This window comes from Symphodus melops (assembly GCF_947650265.1).
Source record: "Symphodus melops genome assembly, chromosome: 3".
NCBI lineage: Eukaryota > Metazoa > Chordata > Actinopteri > Labriformes > Labridae > Symphodus > Symphodus melops.
In genome coordinates, this window is record NC_136693.1 from 16,788,471 (window position 1) to 16,806,422 (window position 17,952).

Consider the following 17,952-nt stretch of genomic DNA (forward strand, 5'->3'; position numbering starts at 1 on the left):
CCTTCGCGCTGCCTTGAGTTGTAAGCAGGAAGGCTTCACCGCCCTGCCCCCCTCTCTCATTCTTCCCCTCCTCCTCCTCCAGGGCGGGCCAACCATGGCAACGATGGAGCCCCCGAGGGGAGGAGCAGAGAGGAGACGCATCATAATCTTACTACTGGCTGTTAGACGGCCACTAGGAGAGCAGAAGGGAGGAGAAGGGGAAAGCTTGGCTGCTGACACCAAATGTGACGTTTCAGCCTTGATGACACCTCCTTCATGCAATTCTGTATTCTGTATAGCTAAAGGGATATCTCCCAACCCCCCCCCCCCCCCCCCGCTAAGCAGAACTACATGTACTATTAATAGTATCTTTGAGACATGCATACCCGCACAACATGAGGTACATAAATTAACATTTTGCAAACACAACACAGTGTTCCATGGGCATTTTAACCAGAAGGTTGTTTGTAGGACACCTTGTCACAACTTAAAATGTGGTCACTGCTGAATAATGTATCACTGTAGCCGAGCGTAACCACAGTTCAACTGTCCTCAATGACCCAAGAATGTAAGATGTAGTGAAACCTTACCCACCCATTGTCTTATAGAACACTGTACTGTATTTAGACAAGTATCGTATCTAATTATCTGTCCGTTAATATTTTTGAGTTGTGTATTTTATTATTCGCACAAACATGTTTTTTCCATCCTTACACTATCTGGTTCTCTCAGAGTGGCAGTTTTGTTTTTGTTGAGCAGCATGCTGCTTCATTATGCCAAGATGTATTACATCAATTAGCTAAGTAGTTGAGACATAGTAACCAACTTGGCAGGGCCTTTATTCAGGGGTAAACAATGCTGCTGTTGAAAACAAGGCAGTCCTCAAATCACCATTTAGATTTAAATGACATTAGAGGAGGAGCCATGTCTCAGTGACTGTATTAGAACAATGAAACCAGTCACCCTTCTTCACATAGGGATGAGCTCATTTCAGCCACTTCTTTGATAATACATTATTATGTTTACTTTTAAACCAACACCCTTGTGTGGTTTATTAAAACGTACAGCGAGTTGACCCTTATAAACCTATTTGACTGTTTTAAAAAGTGGTACAAAAGGGGTTTTTTTCTTTCTTTTTTTTCACTTTTTGTGTTCAGTTGACTACAACAGTGTAAAGTGATACTTAATACCAAATCTATTTGTATGTATTTAAGTATGAAACAATCACCACCATTTCACATCAAAAACAGCTGTGTTTAGCTTTTTTTGAGGAACGAAAATGTCCTGCTTCCTTTTTTGATTTAGTTTGTTTAGCATAAAAACTTTTTCCATTTCTATTTCATGAATTCAAGCTGACCACAGCTGATGTTCTTTGTAAAGTCAATTGCTCAATATTTAGTGAAGTATTCATATTTTTTGTTGCTGGGATTTGGGTAAGAGAACCAATAACAATTTGAATGGCGTATGCTAAATGTGGGCTCACAGAAAGCAAAATAACAGTTAAGCTTAGCATGAAGACTCAAAGCAAGGGAAAACTGCCAGCTTGGCTTCAGGAAGTTTCTGCTCCAGGCCATAAGTCTGTCACATATCCCCCCCCTAAAGGGATTTAACAAACAAGATATGACATGTCAATTAATGAGCTTTAGAGGTAAGCATTTTTACTTATAGAAAGAGCTAAGCTCGCTGTCTTTGTATGTGTTCAATCTTTATGCAAAGTAAAACTAGATAGCTTTTTTGGCTGTCATATTTACCATATTAACAAAAGTATTGACATTCTATTGTCATGAAGAAGATTAACTTTCTTTCCTAAAATGTCCACCTATTTCTGCATTTTTTGAGTTTCATACTTCAAAGTAAGATTTGGTAAGAGTGTCACTTTAAGCTCGTAAAGATTTTTATTTATTTTTTTTAACCATGCACATGCATTCTTTGTATTTTGTAGAAAGTAACCGGAAGTATTTTTTATGAACATGCTGACCATGCGGAAATTTATGAAGAGCAATTCACAAACTAAATAAGACAAAAGGGACAAAACAATCCAACTTTCCCCAGCTACATACAACACATTCACATACATTTGCCATTATAAATAACCTATTATATACATGTAAGAAATGGAATATTACATGCATATTGGGGGAACCTGTTTTTTCCTCAGTAATGACAGAATATATACAATAAGGGGAGGACTTAAATCGCTAGTTTGATACCAGCTTCTGTCCTTTGAACTTCTTCTAATAGATAAACAACTTATCACCTAGTGCTCATACGGAAATACAAATTTCACAGTCCAATCAGAGAAGCCAGAAAGGCTCTAACTCCTCTAAGCTTCTCAGAGAGCTTCACTATGACTAACAACATTCCACATCTCCCTTTGCTCCAGTGGGCAGTGCACTGAAGCATGTATAGATTACAAGAGTCCTGTTGAAATACACATGGCTTGAATGTGTGTATGCATAGAGCAGAGGGTTAAAAGATATAATGTCATTACTGATTCACACTCACATGCTGAATGGCTGAGAAGGCACAAGGTTACAAGTGCAAAGACAAGTCCAGAGAGGCTGTGATGAAAAAAAATATTTCTTTGTCTCATTCGCACCAGAAATGAGACACTCACAGCCTTCACGTGGTCTTACCCTGTATTGTATTACCAAACAATTTGAAAGCAGAAATGATTTGCTTTTATCAGGTGAGAGTTGAAAGCAGCAATCTCTCATTCACATCTTACAGACCCCTCCTTGTGTCTCCTTACAGCTCGATTTACACTGTGCCCAGAGTAAGAAATTAAATCAAAAGCAATATTACTTCAAAGCACCACTAGTTGTCTGAGGACTTTTACCAGGCAGGGCTTTGAAGTAAATACAACAATTCAGACAAGAGATACAACATATTGTTAGGGGAGTTGGTAACACATGTATATCCAAGAATAGGAAATGGGTAAAATTAGGATACATAGAAAAAGATCATGATTTAGATACTATTAAAGGACACATGAGACAGTAAGAACAGAAAGTTTGATGTGGGTGAATAGAGGACATTGTAGATAGAGACTTGAAAGTTCTGTGTTTGTTGTCATTAGTGACAAGATGCTCAAGGGAGATGAAAACGAAACTAAAAAGGACTCCACTTGCAAAATCATTTTGTCAATTAAAATCTTTTTTTCCCCAAATTTTACAATTAAAATATTTGCTAGCATGTGAAATGTTTAATTTTTGCCTAGCCAGGACTTGCTGGGGTTTGGGTGGGCTCTTGCTTTGAGGGACTGGAGTGGTTGGGACAAGGGATTACAAGTTCCTTCACCATCTAGGTACTATGGGACATAGACCACTCACTCTGTAGCACTGAAATGGTGGCCTGGGCCCGGATCCAGGTGATGGCAGGGTTTTGTCGGAGGTTATTGCGTTTTGGGTCGTTGCTAGCCCGACACTCATAGGTCCCAGAGTCTTCCAGTGTGAGGCGCGTGATGCCGAGCACACTAACCCCATTGGTGCCGTAGGCGGTGTTGATGGATACCCGGCGCTTGCGGGCTCCGTCCCACAGCTGCTTGAAGGAGTCAGCGCGGTTGATTTCAGCATACCACCACTGGATCTCAGGGGTGGGATAACCAACCACGTCGCAGTACAGCTCAAAGGTGTCCCCCGTGAGCTTAGTCTCAGACATTGGCGACTTCACAAACCCAGCTGAAGAGGACAAGTGTATCAGGGAAGCAGGGAAGGAAAAGGTAAAAGAGGGTTAGAGCAATAGAAAGGTGTGAAAAGGACCAGGGATGGAGAAAAAAATGAAATAAGATCAGTGTACATGGAATTAAAAGAACGATTGATTAAAGGCAACAGAAAAAAGAAAGCCCTTAGGTCATTGACAGGTGGAGAAAAAAAAGGTTAAGGATTATTCGTTTAACGTCAGAGTACCTGACCCAGGAAGACCATAGAGCTTTCAGTCATGGTCATAGTCAACCAGTCCCAAGTCTTCTCCCTTACACATCATCACTTTCTTTCTCACATTCATTTCTTTATAAAATGAGGACGTTATCTTTAAAATATATCACAGCTGTGCTCAAGCTACAGTACTTAAAATTCAGCACACATAGTCCACCAACTGTCATAGAACACAACATATATAGTGAGAAGGAAATCTGCATATTGAATCTGAGTTTAATCAGTTTCCCTTAAGTTTGTTTAATCAGAGCCTAGTCAAGTAGATGAAAAGTCACACTGCTATTCCATGCTCACTTTATATCCACAATCAGTAGCATTAGACACACTTGACCCCAATGAAATGAATAAGAACACTGCATTAAAAATCCTGCAATCTGTCAAAATCAGTGGCTTGGAAATGTTCCCCTTGAGCTTAAGCCTTGCCGACACCACCCTGTCAGAGGAATGAATGTCACTGTTGAGTCACTGAACCTACTGAAATTAAAGAGGTACAAAATTGTTGATTCCCCAGCATACTGTTTGCAGTCAGTTAAAAGAGGTGAAAGGTTATTTTACCACCACCAAAGATGTAACAAATCGTTTCGTAGTAAGTACATCTGTTAAATTGATTCTTGAAAGTGATTCTGATTTTAACCAGTGCTCTGTCTCTTTGTGTTTGAATATGTTTAAATGAAGTATCAATGTACTTTTTTGACATGCAACATCAATTTCCCCAAAATAATTTTCCCTCGTTCTTTTGCTATTTATAACATGAGTCTGCAGCCTACCAGAGGCGCTGCTTGTCAATAGACAAGGAAGGCAACTGCCTATGGCCCCAAGGACAGTAGGGGGCCCCCCAACAGCTGACGAACAGCATTGCCTCAAAATGTGCAAATTGTGCAATGACAGTAAGGAGGAAACCTTCCTAATGGGACCCCATCTAACAGCACTGACTCTCAATGCCCTCTTAAATGTTGCGTGCATTATTGTTGTGAAAATGTATTTATGGACGCTGGTTGGCGGGGCCCCAAATACATGTTTGCTTAGGTCCTCAACAGACCATAGAAGCGCCCCTGGAGCCGACACTATACACATGGTCTAGGATTTGGGGTACGCCCTTGACACATCTGTAACCAGGCTAATATATAAACGGAAATCAACGGACGATTAGTGATGTAAGAACACTTGTGCATATAACCCACAGCGTTGGTCCCATTCTCTGTAATTCTTGATATTGTCCCATGTTAAAAAACACTTCTCAAATATATACTGTAAATTAAAATGTGCATGTTAGTTCAGTCTCTTCTGAGTTGTGAAGATACAAATATCTAAGTGGAACAAAAATGAAAAAAAGTTCACAATAAATGCCAATCATCGCAAAGCATTAAATTTTTAATATTGCCATATATTTAAACACCTGCATGTATGTATTTGTGTAATATACCGGTATGTATAAACCTAATCTCTTCATCCATATCAGCTCCTGCTGGTGGCGCTTGAAATTAGGTCAGCCAGCTGTCATTTTGGATAAGCCAGACTTAAAGAGCAGGTTTTCAAAATTCTCTTATGGCCACAGTGGGGATTCATCCCCCTTTTTCACCCATCACATCAGTAGTTAGTCCAACAATACACTCTTCAGACCTAATGAACCTCACCTAATGACAAATCACCTGGACCACAGCCTCTGTTCTCTGCTGCCCCTGCAGCCTGTCAGCTCGAAACCACATGAGCTTAAATGAATTAGAAGAAGAAAAAAAACTGCCCTTAACTCTGCCCTGAAATGTTTCGGAGGAAATGGGAACAAAGAGCCTGTGGTCTCCTGAGTGCTGTGTGTTGTGTCTAAATACAACAGCTTACAGGCCCTCACTGATCTGTTTGCTCTGTTCAAAGGAATGTATCATAAGCACATGAACAGATCAAGCCTGAGGAAGCAGAGAAAACATCCATGCTATTCAGCTCATCCTCACAATGAAGCCAGTTACATTTCATTTCAAGAATAGTAGTGATAGTTTAACTTCAAAGTGAATATATCCAATCATTCACAAGGTTTGCTAAACTTATGTAATACTATAAATGCATGTTTGTTAAACTCAAGTACATTATTCCCTGCTACACTGACTCAATCTTGGCAGTACAAGTGCAGCTAAAATATTTCAAACTCAACAATACATAAATTACACTAACTACCATGGTAACAAGTCTGTTGCCCAACTCCGATTAGTGACTCACAGTAATATGAAAACAACTGAGACGATGGGAACGAATGATTGTGAACAGAATTAAGCAAAAATATATTCATAAAAATGTCAGTGTTACTGCTAGGAGATGTGGCGCTCACACAACTTGTGTTTTCTATGTGCTATGCCTTGAGATATGCAGAATAATTAGCATTTGTTTCTTTTTTCTCTGGAAACATCTGGGCCCATCAAGCTCACCATAATCCCAGAGGGTGAATCCAAGCCTATCTGCCTACACTGTTAAAGCAATATTTCAATTTGACAGCACATTTACAGTGCAGTTTCTTACTGTGGTTGTGGGTATGAGGGTGAAAAGCTTTGCAAATGACACAAATGACTACGATCAGCCATGCGTATGTTTTTATAATCACAGTATAGTATCTGCTAAAACACCCTAATGAGTGTCCTTCAAGGTGATGGCAAAGTAAATAAAAAAGGGAACAGATGACTTAATTTAAATTCAAGCTCAGGGAGGATCGGTGGAGAAACGAACACACCACAGACAACACTCTGCCAGTGAGAAGACCAATTTGTGTTGTTTGCACAAGAAGCTTATATAGGGAGTGTAAAAAAACCAAACATAAAGCAGCCAGTTGATTCACATTCATTTCAAAGGTGTGCTGGGAGACTAGAATTGACAAAGAGAAAAGCAGTGGATGGTACACAGATCTCATCAATCGGGTAGCAAAAGTGAGATCAGTAGAGTTCCACTTCGCTCTGGCATGGCGGCAGCCTATTTTCTTAGCACGCATTTCTTGGCACTCACTATGATCTTTGTATAGTCAAACTGACAGAAGTCAAGCAATATCACACCTATCTCAACAGTTTAGCCATCTCGTTAAACCTTTTCCTCTGAACCAACTAACACTATCACATTGCTCTGTGTAAAAAAAAAAAGCGAAACGAGCTAATATTCTCTCCAGACAATTCTGCCAATTATGCAGACTTACTTCTGATATGCATTTTTTTGTTACCTCCACTGCCAGCTTGAGATAGAACAACTTTAGCTGGCACCAACATGCCTTTCCTTTTACATAGTACAGAAAGTGTATCAGAGACAGTAAAGTCCCATCTTAATCAAGCTGTGCAAAAAGGGCTAATGTCTGTATATAGACACCTATATGTCACAGATACAATTATATGAAGATATAATTGAAATCATTATTTCCATTTCAAATTTGTACCTGAACTACATAAAATAAAAACATAGTTTAAAACGCAACAAAACACAAAACAAAACCTTTGACCGTGACAGCTATATTTAAGACAACTTGACGTCGGGGGTTTTACAGTAGAAGCGTCACCTCTGCACTGCACCAGAATGCCACATGTGTTGATACTACAGAGTTGTGATATGTGACAGTTTAGCAAAGAAACAAATGTACACAACTAGATGTGGGAGGTCCACGTGTAATGTTTGTCAGCACCTGTACTGTATGACGAGTGCACAGAGAGTCAGTTGCGAAACATCTTGTGTAACGTGATGCGTAATGACATTAGAGCCTTTTAAAGGGGGCCTATGCTAACAAAACATACTGTACATAACAAACAACCAAGATCAAACGTGTTGATCAAAAAGTGTTGATGCTTATTGCTAAACTGATATCGAATAGTTAAATGTTACCAATTTGATTGCCTAATTGACCTCCATTATGTAACTCCTGTTACCGCTCAAGATAATTGAATGGATTTGTCCTGAACTGGATTTGGTGCCACAGAGATGGTATATGACTAGAGGTAGCTCAGCTGCCTCATGACACTCTTTAACCATGTCTCAATCACCCTCATGAGTGTCTGTCTTTCTATCTGGGGTAACCTCACCGTCCCGTAAAAAGTACAGCACACACACACACAATTGTCTAACTGGCCAATCAAGGTTTTGTCACAGGAAACTGCAAACGAAAGAAGTAATGCAACTGTTTGACCAACAGTCTGAATGAATTTCAATTTCAAATCAAAACGGTGACTGATTAGTTTTTGTGAACTGATCAACAAATATTAATTTTCTTGTTTTATGACCAAAAGAGGTCAAAATATATCAGTTGTTAAAATGATTCTGTAATAATTTAGAACTACAGGAAGGACATCAAAGTCAGCTCAAGGTTCAAACACGGTTTTTAATGTTGTACAAGAGGAGCATTCAGAGAGCAACATGCAGGTCTGTTACAAAGTGAAGACTCAATGTCTTAGGAGAAAAGCTTGGTATTTATCCGTCTCTATGAGTGTGTTATCACTCTGATAGACACTCATGTATGCCCTCCTGCACTTACAGGAAGCCTTCACAGAGAATGAAGTCATAATAATAAGTGGTCACTCAATACCCTGCAGTGTGACGCAAAACAACACAAAGGCTCACATTTAAACCCTTACATTAAACATTCCTTTGTAAGACTCCGTTTCTTTTCATAAAGTAGAACATTTCCATCATATCAGTAATAATTGTTCGAAAACATCAATGCAACAATTTAATGTCACTTTCAGTTTTTGTTACTGCACAACAAGTGAAGAATTGCACAGTTGACACTGACAGCAGTGTGTGCAAACAAGGCAAGCAGGCACGGCTTGCTGTCTTGTGCGATGCCCTTGCAAGACATGACAAAGAGTACTTATGTCCCAATATACTCTATAAATAGTTGGAAATCTAGAACGCTACAAGTGACAGGACAATGTACATGCAACACAAATTCATTTCAAGTCAAGAAAACTATCCTCTGAAGCTCCATAGAGCTTACAGAATTTCGACCCAGCCTCTGTCCAATGTAAATCTTCTTGTGTCAAATTCCTGTTAAATTCTTATAACGTTTTTATGCCTTATCAGTGCTTAACAAATGAAGTTGAATAGGATTGGAAGGCATAGGTTGCTCCAAAAATCTGGTTGCATGACCCTTAAGAGTGCTCAATTAAATGGCCCGTGGTGAATTGTTGTTGCTGCACATTTGGAGATGAGACAAACAAAACAAATAATATAAAGCAAAATATCAGACAGGCAGACCTGGCTATGTTGTGAATTCTTGGGGGGGGGGGGGTGTCATTTAATGTAGCACATTAAAAGACGATAGAATTGTTGAAAATAATCCGAGCTTCACAGTAAGAATAGACATAGTGATCTCCCCATCTTAAAACTGATCGAACGAGGGAGGTCAAACATTTGGACAAGTGCATGTTTTTGCACAAATTAGCCAACACCAAATAATGAAGTCCTTCACAGTGCCACTTCTTTCACGCTTTAGCTCACTTTACTCCCAAGTGACATGTGCACAATAGTATCAAAAATAACCTGTAGTTTTCTGTGACAACTGCTGTCTGAGGCTGCATGGAAGTCATAGTCATTACAGCCTACATACTCCACTGATGGAGGTAGAGAGGAGAGCTCCCCTGAGGACTGACAGCAAGCCACACACACCACCACCAAGCAGCCGGAGAGTGAGTCAGCTGCTTTCCTACAAACTGGATCCCCATCCACATCCCACAACAAAGACAGAAAAGCAGCGAGTAGGAAACCACCCTGGGGACACTGAACTGGTTATGTGCTATACAGTATGTGAGAGAGTCCTCGCTTTGGGTGTGGGTGAATCTTTGCTCCTGCATGGTTCTCTGACAGTCATTGGTGCCTTCACAGCTCATTTGTATGAAGCAACAGATCATACTTAATGATTGTATCGTTATCTATAACTCACTGTTAGTAGTATATTATGACAAGACTTTCTACCAAGGCCCTCATCGAAAAGCCTTTTCATCACATAGTAAAAGTATAAACTATTTCTGTTATTATTTTATTTTACTCAAGTAAAATTAAACAATTCGTATTAAACCTGCCGATTGATTTGAGTGAAAACCTAAAGGCCACCAATGATCAGACAGGTATTCTGGATTGTTCTAGCTAACTTTTTTTTTTTTTTTGTTAAAGTCAGCAAAGCTATCATGAAAAGATGTCACTATCACAACTCTCAGAATAACTCAAACAATCATAAAGGTGTAACCTTTCCTACACTCGCTGTTCCAACAAAAATAATAAGGCGTGTCAGGCAGTTGTCAGTCAAGCACAGTCTTCATACACCCACACACTTCTGAGAAAAGGTCAAATTTGGCATAAGTGAGAACACCTATATGAATGTACTATGGGTCTTGAATACTTGTAATTGTGGTAATATATGAAGCAAATCTATTGTGTACAACCATTCCCCCCTTTTTCTAATTGTTTTGATCTACCTATGGTGAGTAACAATTCCAGCATAATATAAGTCACTTGACGCTGCTATCCTGCCGTTTTCACTCTAAACATTTCCGAGTAATTTTCATAACATTTTTTGATGATTCTATTATTTTTAGTCCTGATATCAAAACAATCTCTTTAAGGAACAATCTGTGACTTCCTCATCCAGTTGACGTCGCCCTTGAGCACCAGCACTAAAACAAAACAATAATGCTGTTTGACGATACCGCTGCTACTCCGAAGCCTCCGCTCTCCTCCAGCGGCACACCTCCAGCTCCTCTCTACTCGCGTTCGCGCGAAGACGTTATCAATTACAACGCATAATACAAGCACCATTAAGCTCAAGAAGCGGACAAACTTATCCTTTGCTTTAGCTTTTATTGCCTGTGGTCTGCATTGCTGTGTTAGCTGGCTTATGTTAGCACACTCATAGCAGCACATAAATTGTCACACAGAACGACTGTGATCTAAATACACTTACACATTTAAGTGACATCCAAATAAGCTGTGAGTAGGCTGTGTTATTCTTCTTTTCTCTCGTCCTTGACTAAAACAGCTTAATACGCAAGGCCATGTACTATATGATGTAAACACAGCTCAGACAAATACATACTTGATGTCCTTGATTTATGTGTAAAATGTTACACATTCTTCCCTTAACTACCCTTTATTACTAACATTTTAAATTTGTAGAACCGAAGCCTTTGATGTCTTTTGAAAACCTTCATTTGTTGAAGTATAAAATAGGCCAAGTAACTGCTCTGTACACTATTTAGTTTATCATACAACGGTAACTCTTTATCAGCTGATGGAAAGACGAATTACCCAAAACAGGTTGCAAAGAAATTGATAAAATAATGAACTGTGGTAAATTCAAACAGTGATTACTGAGTGAGAATATCAATTGTTTGTCATAGCCATTATAAAAACAGTTCATATGTGCATAATAATCTGAAAAGGCCATTTCCTGCCCCCACATCAAGGTCAATACAGTAGCATCCCCTTAAGGAAACATCTGTGCTAAAGAGGCTATAGTGATGCATGGCCCTGAATGCGCTGACTTGATCACTACATTGATTGATGACTCTGCAGTGAAGCAAAATATAACTGTTATATACAAAGCACACAAAAAAGAGAGATACTGTGGGCCCTATATATTGACACTTTCTCCCTTGTACTACTTGAGCCTGTCTCTCAGATCACAGACAATGGCAACAGTTTAATGAGATTTAAATCCCTATAACCCTCGTGCTGGGGTAGAAATGCTCTGATCCCATCTTTTAATCACACCGAGGGAGTACCTCCTATTTCTCTATCAGGAATCAACACAAAGAAATTCAAATGATTTGATGTAAGACCAGAGAAACACAGAGACAGATGGGTCATGGGACTCTATTTCCCATCTTTAACAAAACAAGGCAGTGCTAAAATTAGACAAACCACATCTCTTCGAGTGTCTCTTCAGTGTGTAATTCTTCTCTGCAGGAAAGCTTTTCCCAAACATCTGACAGACTTACAAGTATTGTTATTATTATTTGTCATCTGGACAAATAATAGGCCTGAGCCTTTCCTTTACAACACACAGTATTGTTTCTTCTAGGTTTCTATAAAATATTTAAACCGTCGAGAAAAGTCCGGAAATGTACACATGACTATTACCTTTGAGTATTTTCTATAGACGCTGCACTACTGCAGCACACTTAACATAAGTTGTCCCAGCAGAATAGTGCAAGGATGTGGGCAACTTCCTGTGTCCGTAACTGAATGTGAAGCAGGAGATAAAACACAGTTTGCATGCACACTTTACTGAACAATTCACTGTCTTAAAAAAGTCTGCATCACCATGCAGCTATGGATCATTGCATATACCTGCAGTGTATTTTATAGTGTGTGGTGTTTCTCCCAATCAGTGCATCATGTATCAGATTTCACAGTGTGGAGGAATGACTCAGTGTAAGAGCTGGCTTGGGTACTACTGCATATTTTCCAAACTTACAAATGAACCTCTGTCAAGCGTCCGGACAGAAACATGATAATGGACATGATGCTACAACATGTTGGCTTATTGATTGGATACTGTGTAGCTGTAATTGCTTATCATAAAATGCAGCGAGGCCTCTGTTGATGGTAATGCACCGGCGAGCTTGAAAAGCAATATAGGGCCCTATATATTGACAAAACAGCATATTGTAATTGCAGTGCATATTGCAATATGTTGGCATGCTTGCTCTAAATCATGCCTTTTTACTTTGACTGTGTAACTTTAACAGGAAGTAGTGTTGCAGCTGTGTTCTTAGTCTTAAACCACAGCTAAACAAGGAACTGTTAACAGTTGCATTTTTTTTTTTAAATGACATTACTTATATCAGCAGGTTATTCTAACAGTTGTCCTAACATGATCTGGATATTATAATTTACACTTGCAGTGGCAATAACACAACGAAATTGGCAGCAGGAGAAGGCTGCATGTTTTCTAGGGAGCAATTATGTAAGACACGAATGCACTTCCTCAGGTCAGCTCCAGCCACCTTCTCAACAGCTCTTTTATTTTCTTTGCAATAAAGATCCCATGCCTCATCTTAAATAGTGCATAGAGCCACCTAGCAAGCCTTTACAAGGCTGTACAGCTGTGCACAAGAAGACCGTCCATTAAGAGTTAATGAATTCACTTTCACAAAAGGACCTTAAAGCCACAGTTCTCAGCGCTGTGTCTCGGAGGTAAAAATAGAAACGAGGCAGAATGGACGGATGCTATTTACAGTCCTCGGAATATCTGTCGCAGAAAGTGGCCACCTATAGTAGCCTTTATTTCCCCTGAACATTTGTGGAAAATGGCACAAATTCCCCTCCGCTTCCCACATACGGTGATTACATCTCATACACTTATAATTACTATTCTGTACACAGTACCGCATGAACTCTGTAATATCGCAGGAAAACGTAGGATTGCATAAGGAGCCATGTTCTGATTACCCTTCATCTGAACTGTGAGAGAAAGGAAAAGATTTTAGGTGCACGCTGTTTGAGCATAAATCAGAATATAACCAGCGTGTATCGCATGTAACTGTGATCAAAGCTGTAATGAATGTAGGGTGTCTGTGGATTAGCATGCATTAAGGATTTCTACAAGAGACAGCGAAAGCACACACACATTTAGAGACTGGATGGGACCGTTCTCTCTGCCGCTGACCCCTGCATGGATGTGTGTGCGTCCGTCAGCGGGTTTGTGTGTTTCTGTGGTGTGAACTGGGCCTCAGTGAGTGGGCACTGACACTGGGCAAAGACCACAGGAAGTGTTTGGAATGCCTTTGCTTGAGCTTTATCAAACAATAGACGGCTTATTGCCGATTTTTTTTCTCCAGAAAGCAAGAACAGAGAGAATGCCTCCGTGTGCGCACACAGTCTTCATGCACCTTCGCAACATTCACTCGTTAAATTTCAGAAATATAGGTTACATAGCTGCGGTGGTATTCAAGTATTGTTTTTGTCTGCTCACACGCAGAAGGTGTAAGTTTCTACCGTGCTTTCTTGTGAAATGATTTTAAATATGTGAGGTCAACTATTCCTGCGTGTTGTGTTAACAAGTATTGCACACAAATATGCAAAGTGTTCCAATTTGTTTTCACTTTGTTAGTTGTTAAGAGGGTTAAATGATCTTAAACATGTTCTTTTTACAGTTTCCTCATCCTTTCATCCAAATGTAAGCTGTTAAGTTCTGCATATAGTGGGTGTTCAATTATCCCACAGAGGAGAGGAGGTGGACATTAAGCGTCAAGATTATAAATGTGCAGAGTAATTCTCTATTTCATTCTATCCCACTGAAGGGAGGTTAGATTGTGTCAGTAATGTGGACATGTCAACACAGGGGCTGTGACAGTTGAAGTCTCTTTAATAACATAAATAAAGGCAGTGATCATAATCCGTACTATTTGAACTCAAAAGCAGCAGCATTTTTAGGAAACGTTAATTAAATGTTAGAGTTGCTTCAGGGACAAAAAGGTAATACACAAAACGCTGAAGAAAAACGCAAAAATAACGATAATTTTGTGAATGTCTTTCTGACTTGTTTGGCCCTCCAGGTGACGTGATTCAACACAATTTGAAGTCAGGAGGACACGCTGTTTACAGAGGAGGACAGCCAGTAACACCCAGCAGCATGTTGCTGACATTTACTTAAACCACATCATGTCAGCTTTTTTTTTTTTTTTTATGATTAATGCACAGTGAACTTTTAAAAAAATAAAGTTACCAAAGAGCATCATCTGCAGCAGTAGAATCCTTTAGAAGGTTGTTTTTTTCATTATCAGAAAATCAGATGTGTATGCATTTCAAGATTAACTGAAGTTTTAAGACGAGTAGATCTGCGACTTGCCTTGTCAGAATAGGTGCATAGGCCTGCATCAGTGATACAGGATCCCTTGTGTTTACAGTATTTACAGCACGGGCTGGACAAGCCTTCAGTCTGAGTTTGTTGTTAATTCTATCTTGATCAGCAAACAACTGGTTCGTCTTGCTTGAGACACTCTGCTTCCCAACCCCCTATGACCACATAAACGACACACTGGACCCTAAGGCTATAGGCTGCCATGTGTAAATATTCATTTCTTAATTCATGTGTGTTTGCCGACAAGGCCAGGTTTGCTCACTATTAATACCTCTTGTTGTTTATTGTAAAACGAATCTGACAACATGTACCACCTGACAGCCTGTGTAGGTTAATTCCTCATCCAGACACACCTTCCCTTCACTCAGCTGACAGTAAATAACCTTGCCAAAATGTCACAACATCGTCGTTTATTTATTTGCAGTTAAGAGTTAAATCCTGCGGTCAAAAAACTGAATTAGAGTCGCATGATGTCTGACTCTGGCCTTGTTTTCGGGATGCATTTAAACTGTATTAGTAGCGTTATCGCAGTCCCACTCCAAATCCTCCTTGGAATACATTCCGCTCGGGCGTCTTCACACAAGTCAAGTCACTTCTCCCCCACCGAGCTGTTTACAATCATGCCATGGTCACATCTGCTTTCTTACCGCTTTGCGCCGACACGAAGGGCAGCATCAAGTTCCCAAGAAGGACCACCGCCAGCATCACTGCGTTAGGATGCATCGTCGGGGCTCGACGAGAGTACCAGGGTCTCTGTCGGACGAATGTGGGAGGAGAGATCGTGTTTTAATCACAAAATCTAGAGAGATGGGCCCAGCATAGCACCGGGTTCTTTAAAAATAGAGCGCCGAGGATTGACAAATAAAATGTTTGTAGATGTCTTCTTGGTTGTAAGAGCGAGTTGAGGACAGCGATGGGTGAAAGGTCCGAGGACGAGGCCAGCGGCTCAAGGATGCCGATATGCGGCCATAGGCGGCGAAGAAGCCTCTTCGGATTGCGGAGGAGAGGTCTTCGGATGTCAGGGAGATTGTCCACAGTGTAGTTGTGAAGATTCAAAGATGCGCAGAGTGATGCGCATTTACGCTCTCGCGGTAACGTTGCGGTGATTAAAATGAAAGTAGTGCACAAATTACTCCCAATGGGAACCAATGTATCCGAAACATAAGTCTGCTCCAAAAAGAGGAACAGATGCTGGTAGGACACCAACGGCAGCAACGACAAGCTGCGCGTGCCCTATGCGCTCATGACCGTGAAAAGAAACACACACACACACACACACACACACACACACACACGCACGCGCGCACACACACATAAAAGGTGAAAACACGTCTATAATTGATGTTTATGAAATCAGTGACTTATTTGCTCCTCCATTGCAGATAAACGTATTTTAAGTGAAGACAGGTGCGCATACTCATCATGTTCCATTTGCAAGATGGTGATACTGCTCATACAGCATTTTCTGTACTGACTACAGCTTCAGTATCAGCACGGCCCATATGTTTGTTTGTTTTTTTTCAGCAGCTCTTGCAATATTAAATGCATCTATAAATTCACTGCTTGTATTTTAGCAGAAAAAAGTGACATTATTAATAAAACTATTCAGAAATTATAAATATTGGAATAGGCTTGGTTTTTATAGTCAAATTTAAAAAATAAAAATACACTAAATTCTTCTGCAGAAGCACTGTTTTCAACAGTCCCATTTTCCCAATCCTATTTCACAAAGCCCAAATACTTGCTCCTGTCAGGTTTTAATGTGAGCAGATTATGGTGATGCTCTTGAGCTCAGTGAGGTCATTTATAAATTATGTCATCACATCAGTGGTCTGGCTGTTCTCAAGCTGTATGAACCACATCCCCTTGAAAGTTCAACATGGCCTCCTGTAATCCTCTCTATCCTTAATCTGTGCTACGGCGTGGGCGCCCTCATGTGGCCAGTTGGTGTAACTTGAAAAAAGTCTGAATGTCTCTTTTTTTTTTAAGTTATAATCAATTGCAAAACACCAAAAAGCCCCTTTACCTTTAGCACACTTATTTACTCAGTTTGAAGGTCTAAGGGGTGAATTTAGTGACTTTTTTAGGTATGTAATGTTCACTACAACATTTAGGTTTTTTGTTTACTTTAAGTGCACATTTTGGTGCATTTTTAATAGATGTTTCTATTTGTTCAGATGCTTCTCTCTTTTTATAAACTTCCATGTATGCTCTTTTTTTGTATTGAAACAATGCAAAAAGTCAGCCTGCTTAACTGCAGAACAAACTTCCCTCCACTTTACAGCCCTCCCTCCAGTTTGTCTATGAGAGACCACATTTAAAATGTAACCCCACCTGAAACCTCGCACAGGCCAATCAGCTAGAGAAGTGTCAGAGCAGACGGCACACCCTCCTTTGTTCAAAACCAATCAGAGTGGAAGTGTGGCATTTTGCCCGAGGGAAAACTTACCCCTGGGTGAGTTAATTACGCATCACTTAGCTGTTGCCAATGTGTTCACAACGGTGGACCCTCTTTTGGGCTTTTTACCACGATTGTCTTCATTTTTCGGTCAATCTAGTATGGAAAGTAGACAACAATGGCTTACCAGGCTGAAAAATGAACTTAGCAACAGTCCTCTGGTATCAAATGTGGCGTTTGGCTTTATCCTCATGGGACTAGAGAAGCTGGTGGAGCTGGAGTTTGAGTGTCCTTGCAACCCTACATGGAACGGAGTATTTTCATCAGCTTTCTTCATCATTCCTGCCGTCATGGCCTTTACCTTGATGTTGATCATTCAAGGATGCAGATGTGATACGTGGTGCAGGAAAACTGTTTCCCTCTCCAGTTTTGTTCCTGCTATCGTGTGGCTGATCTTGTTGTTTCTCGACGGCCAATACTTTGCTTGTGCTATGACAGACTGGGAGGGTAGATTTGTAATAGTTGACAAGGCGGCTCCACAGAAGTGGTGTGAGCCGATAAGTGAGGGAGAAGTCACCCCACAAGAACTAATGCTCCGCTCACAGCAACTCTTTGTTTTTTCTCAGGTGAGTTCATTATCTTAAACTTCATAGAACCATACACTGCATGTTTGTATGCACTTGAAGATCCATAATGTTGCTTTGCCTGACCCTTTGGAAACTATTTCTAGAGCTCTGTTAACAGTCGTCAATAGACACTAGACCATTTCTTCTGATGTTTATTTAACAACATGTTGCTTTACTCTTTTGTACCCCAGGTTATAGGCA

General features: G+C 40.1%; 1 protein-coding gene across 1 annotated transcript in view; it reads right to left on the reverse strand.

Moving 5' to 3' along the window:
* The window catches only part of nptnb (neuroplastin b), a 27,396-nt gene extending 11,427 nt beyond the window's left edge, over window positions 1–15,969 (reverse strand). Inside the window, exons 1-2 of the mRNA XM_079338774.1 lie at window positions 15,375–15,969; window positions 3,312–3,659 (exon numbers count right to left, since the gene is read on the reverse strand). Coding sequence (XP_079194900.1) covers window positions 3,312–3,659; window positions 15,375–15,450 — 424 coding nt within the window. The 5' untranslated portion in view covers window positions 15,451–15,969. The remainder of the gene's footprint in view (window positions 1–3,311; window positions 3,660–15,374) is intronic.
* Window positions 15,970–17,952: the final 1,983 nt, after the last annotated feature.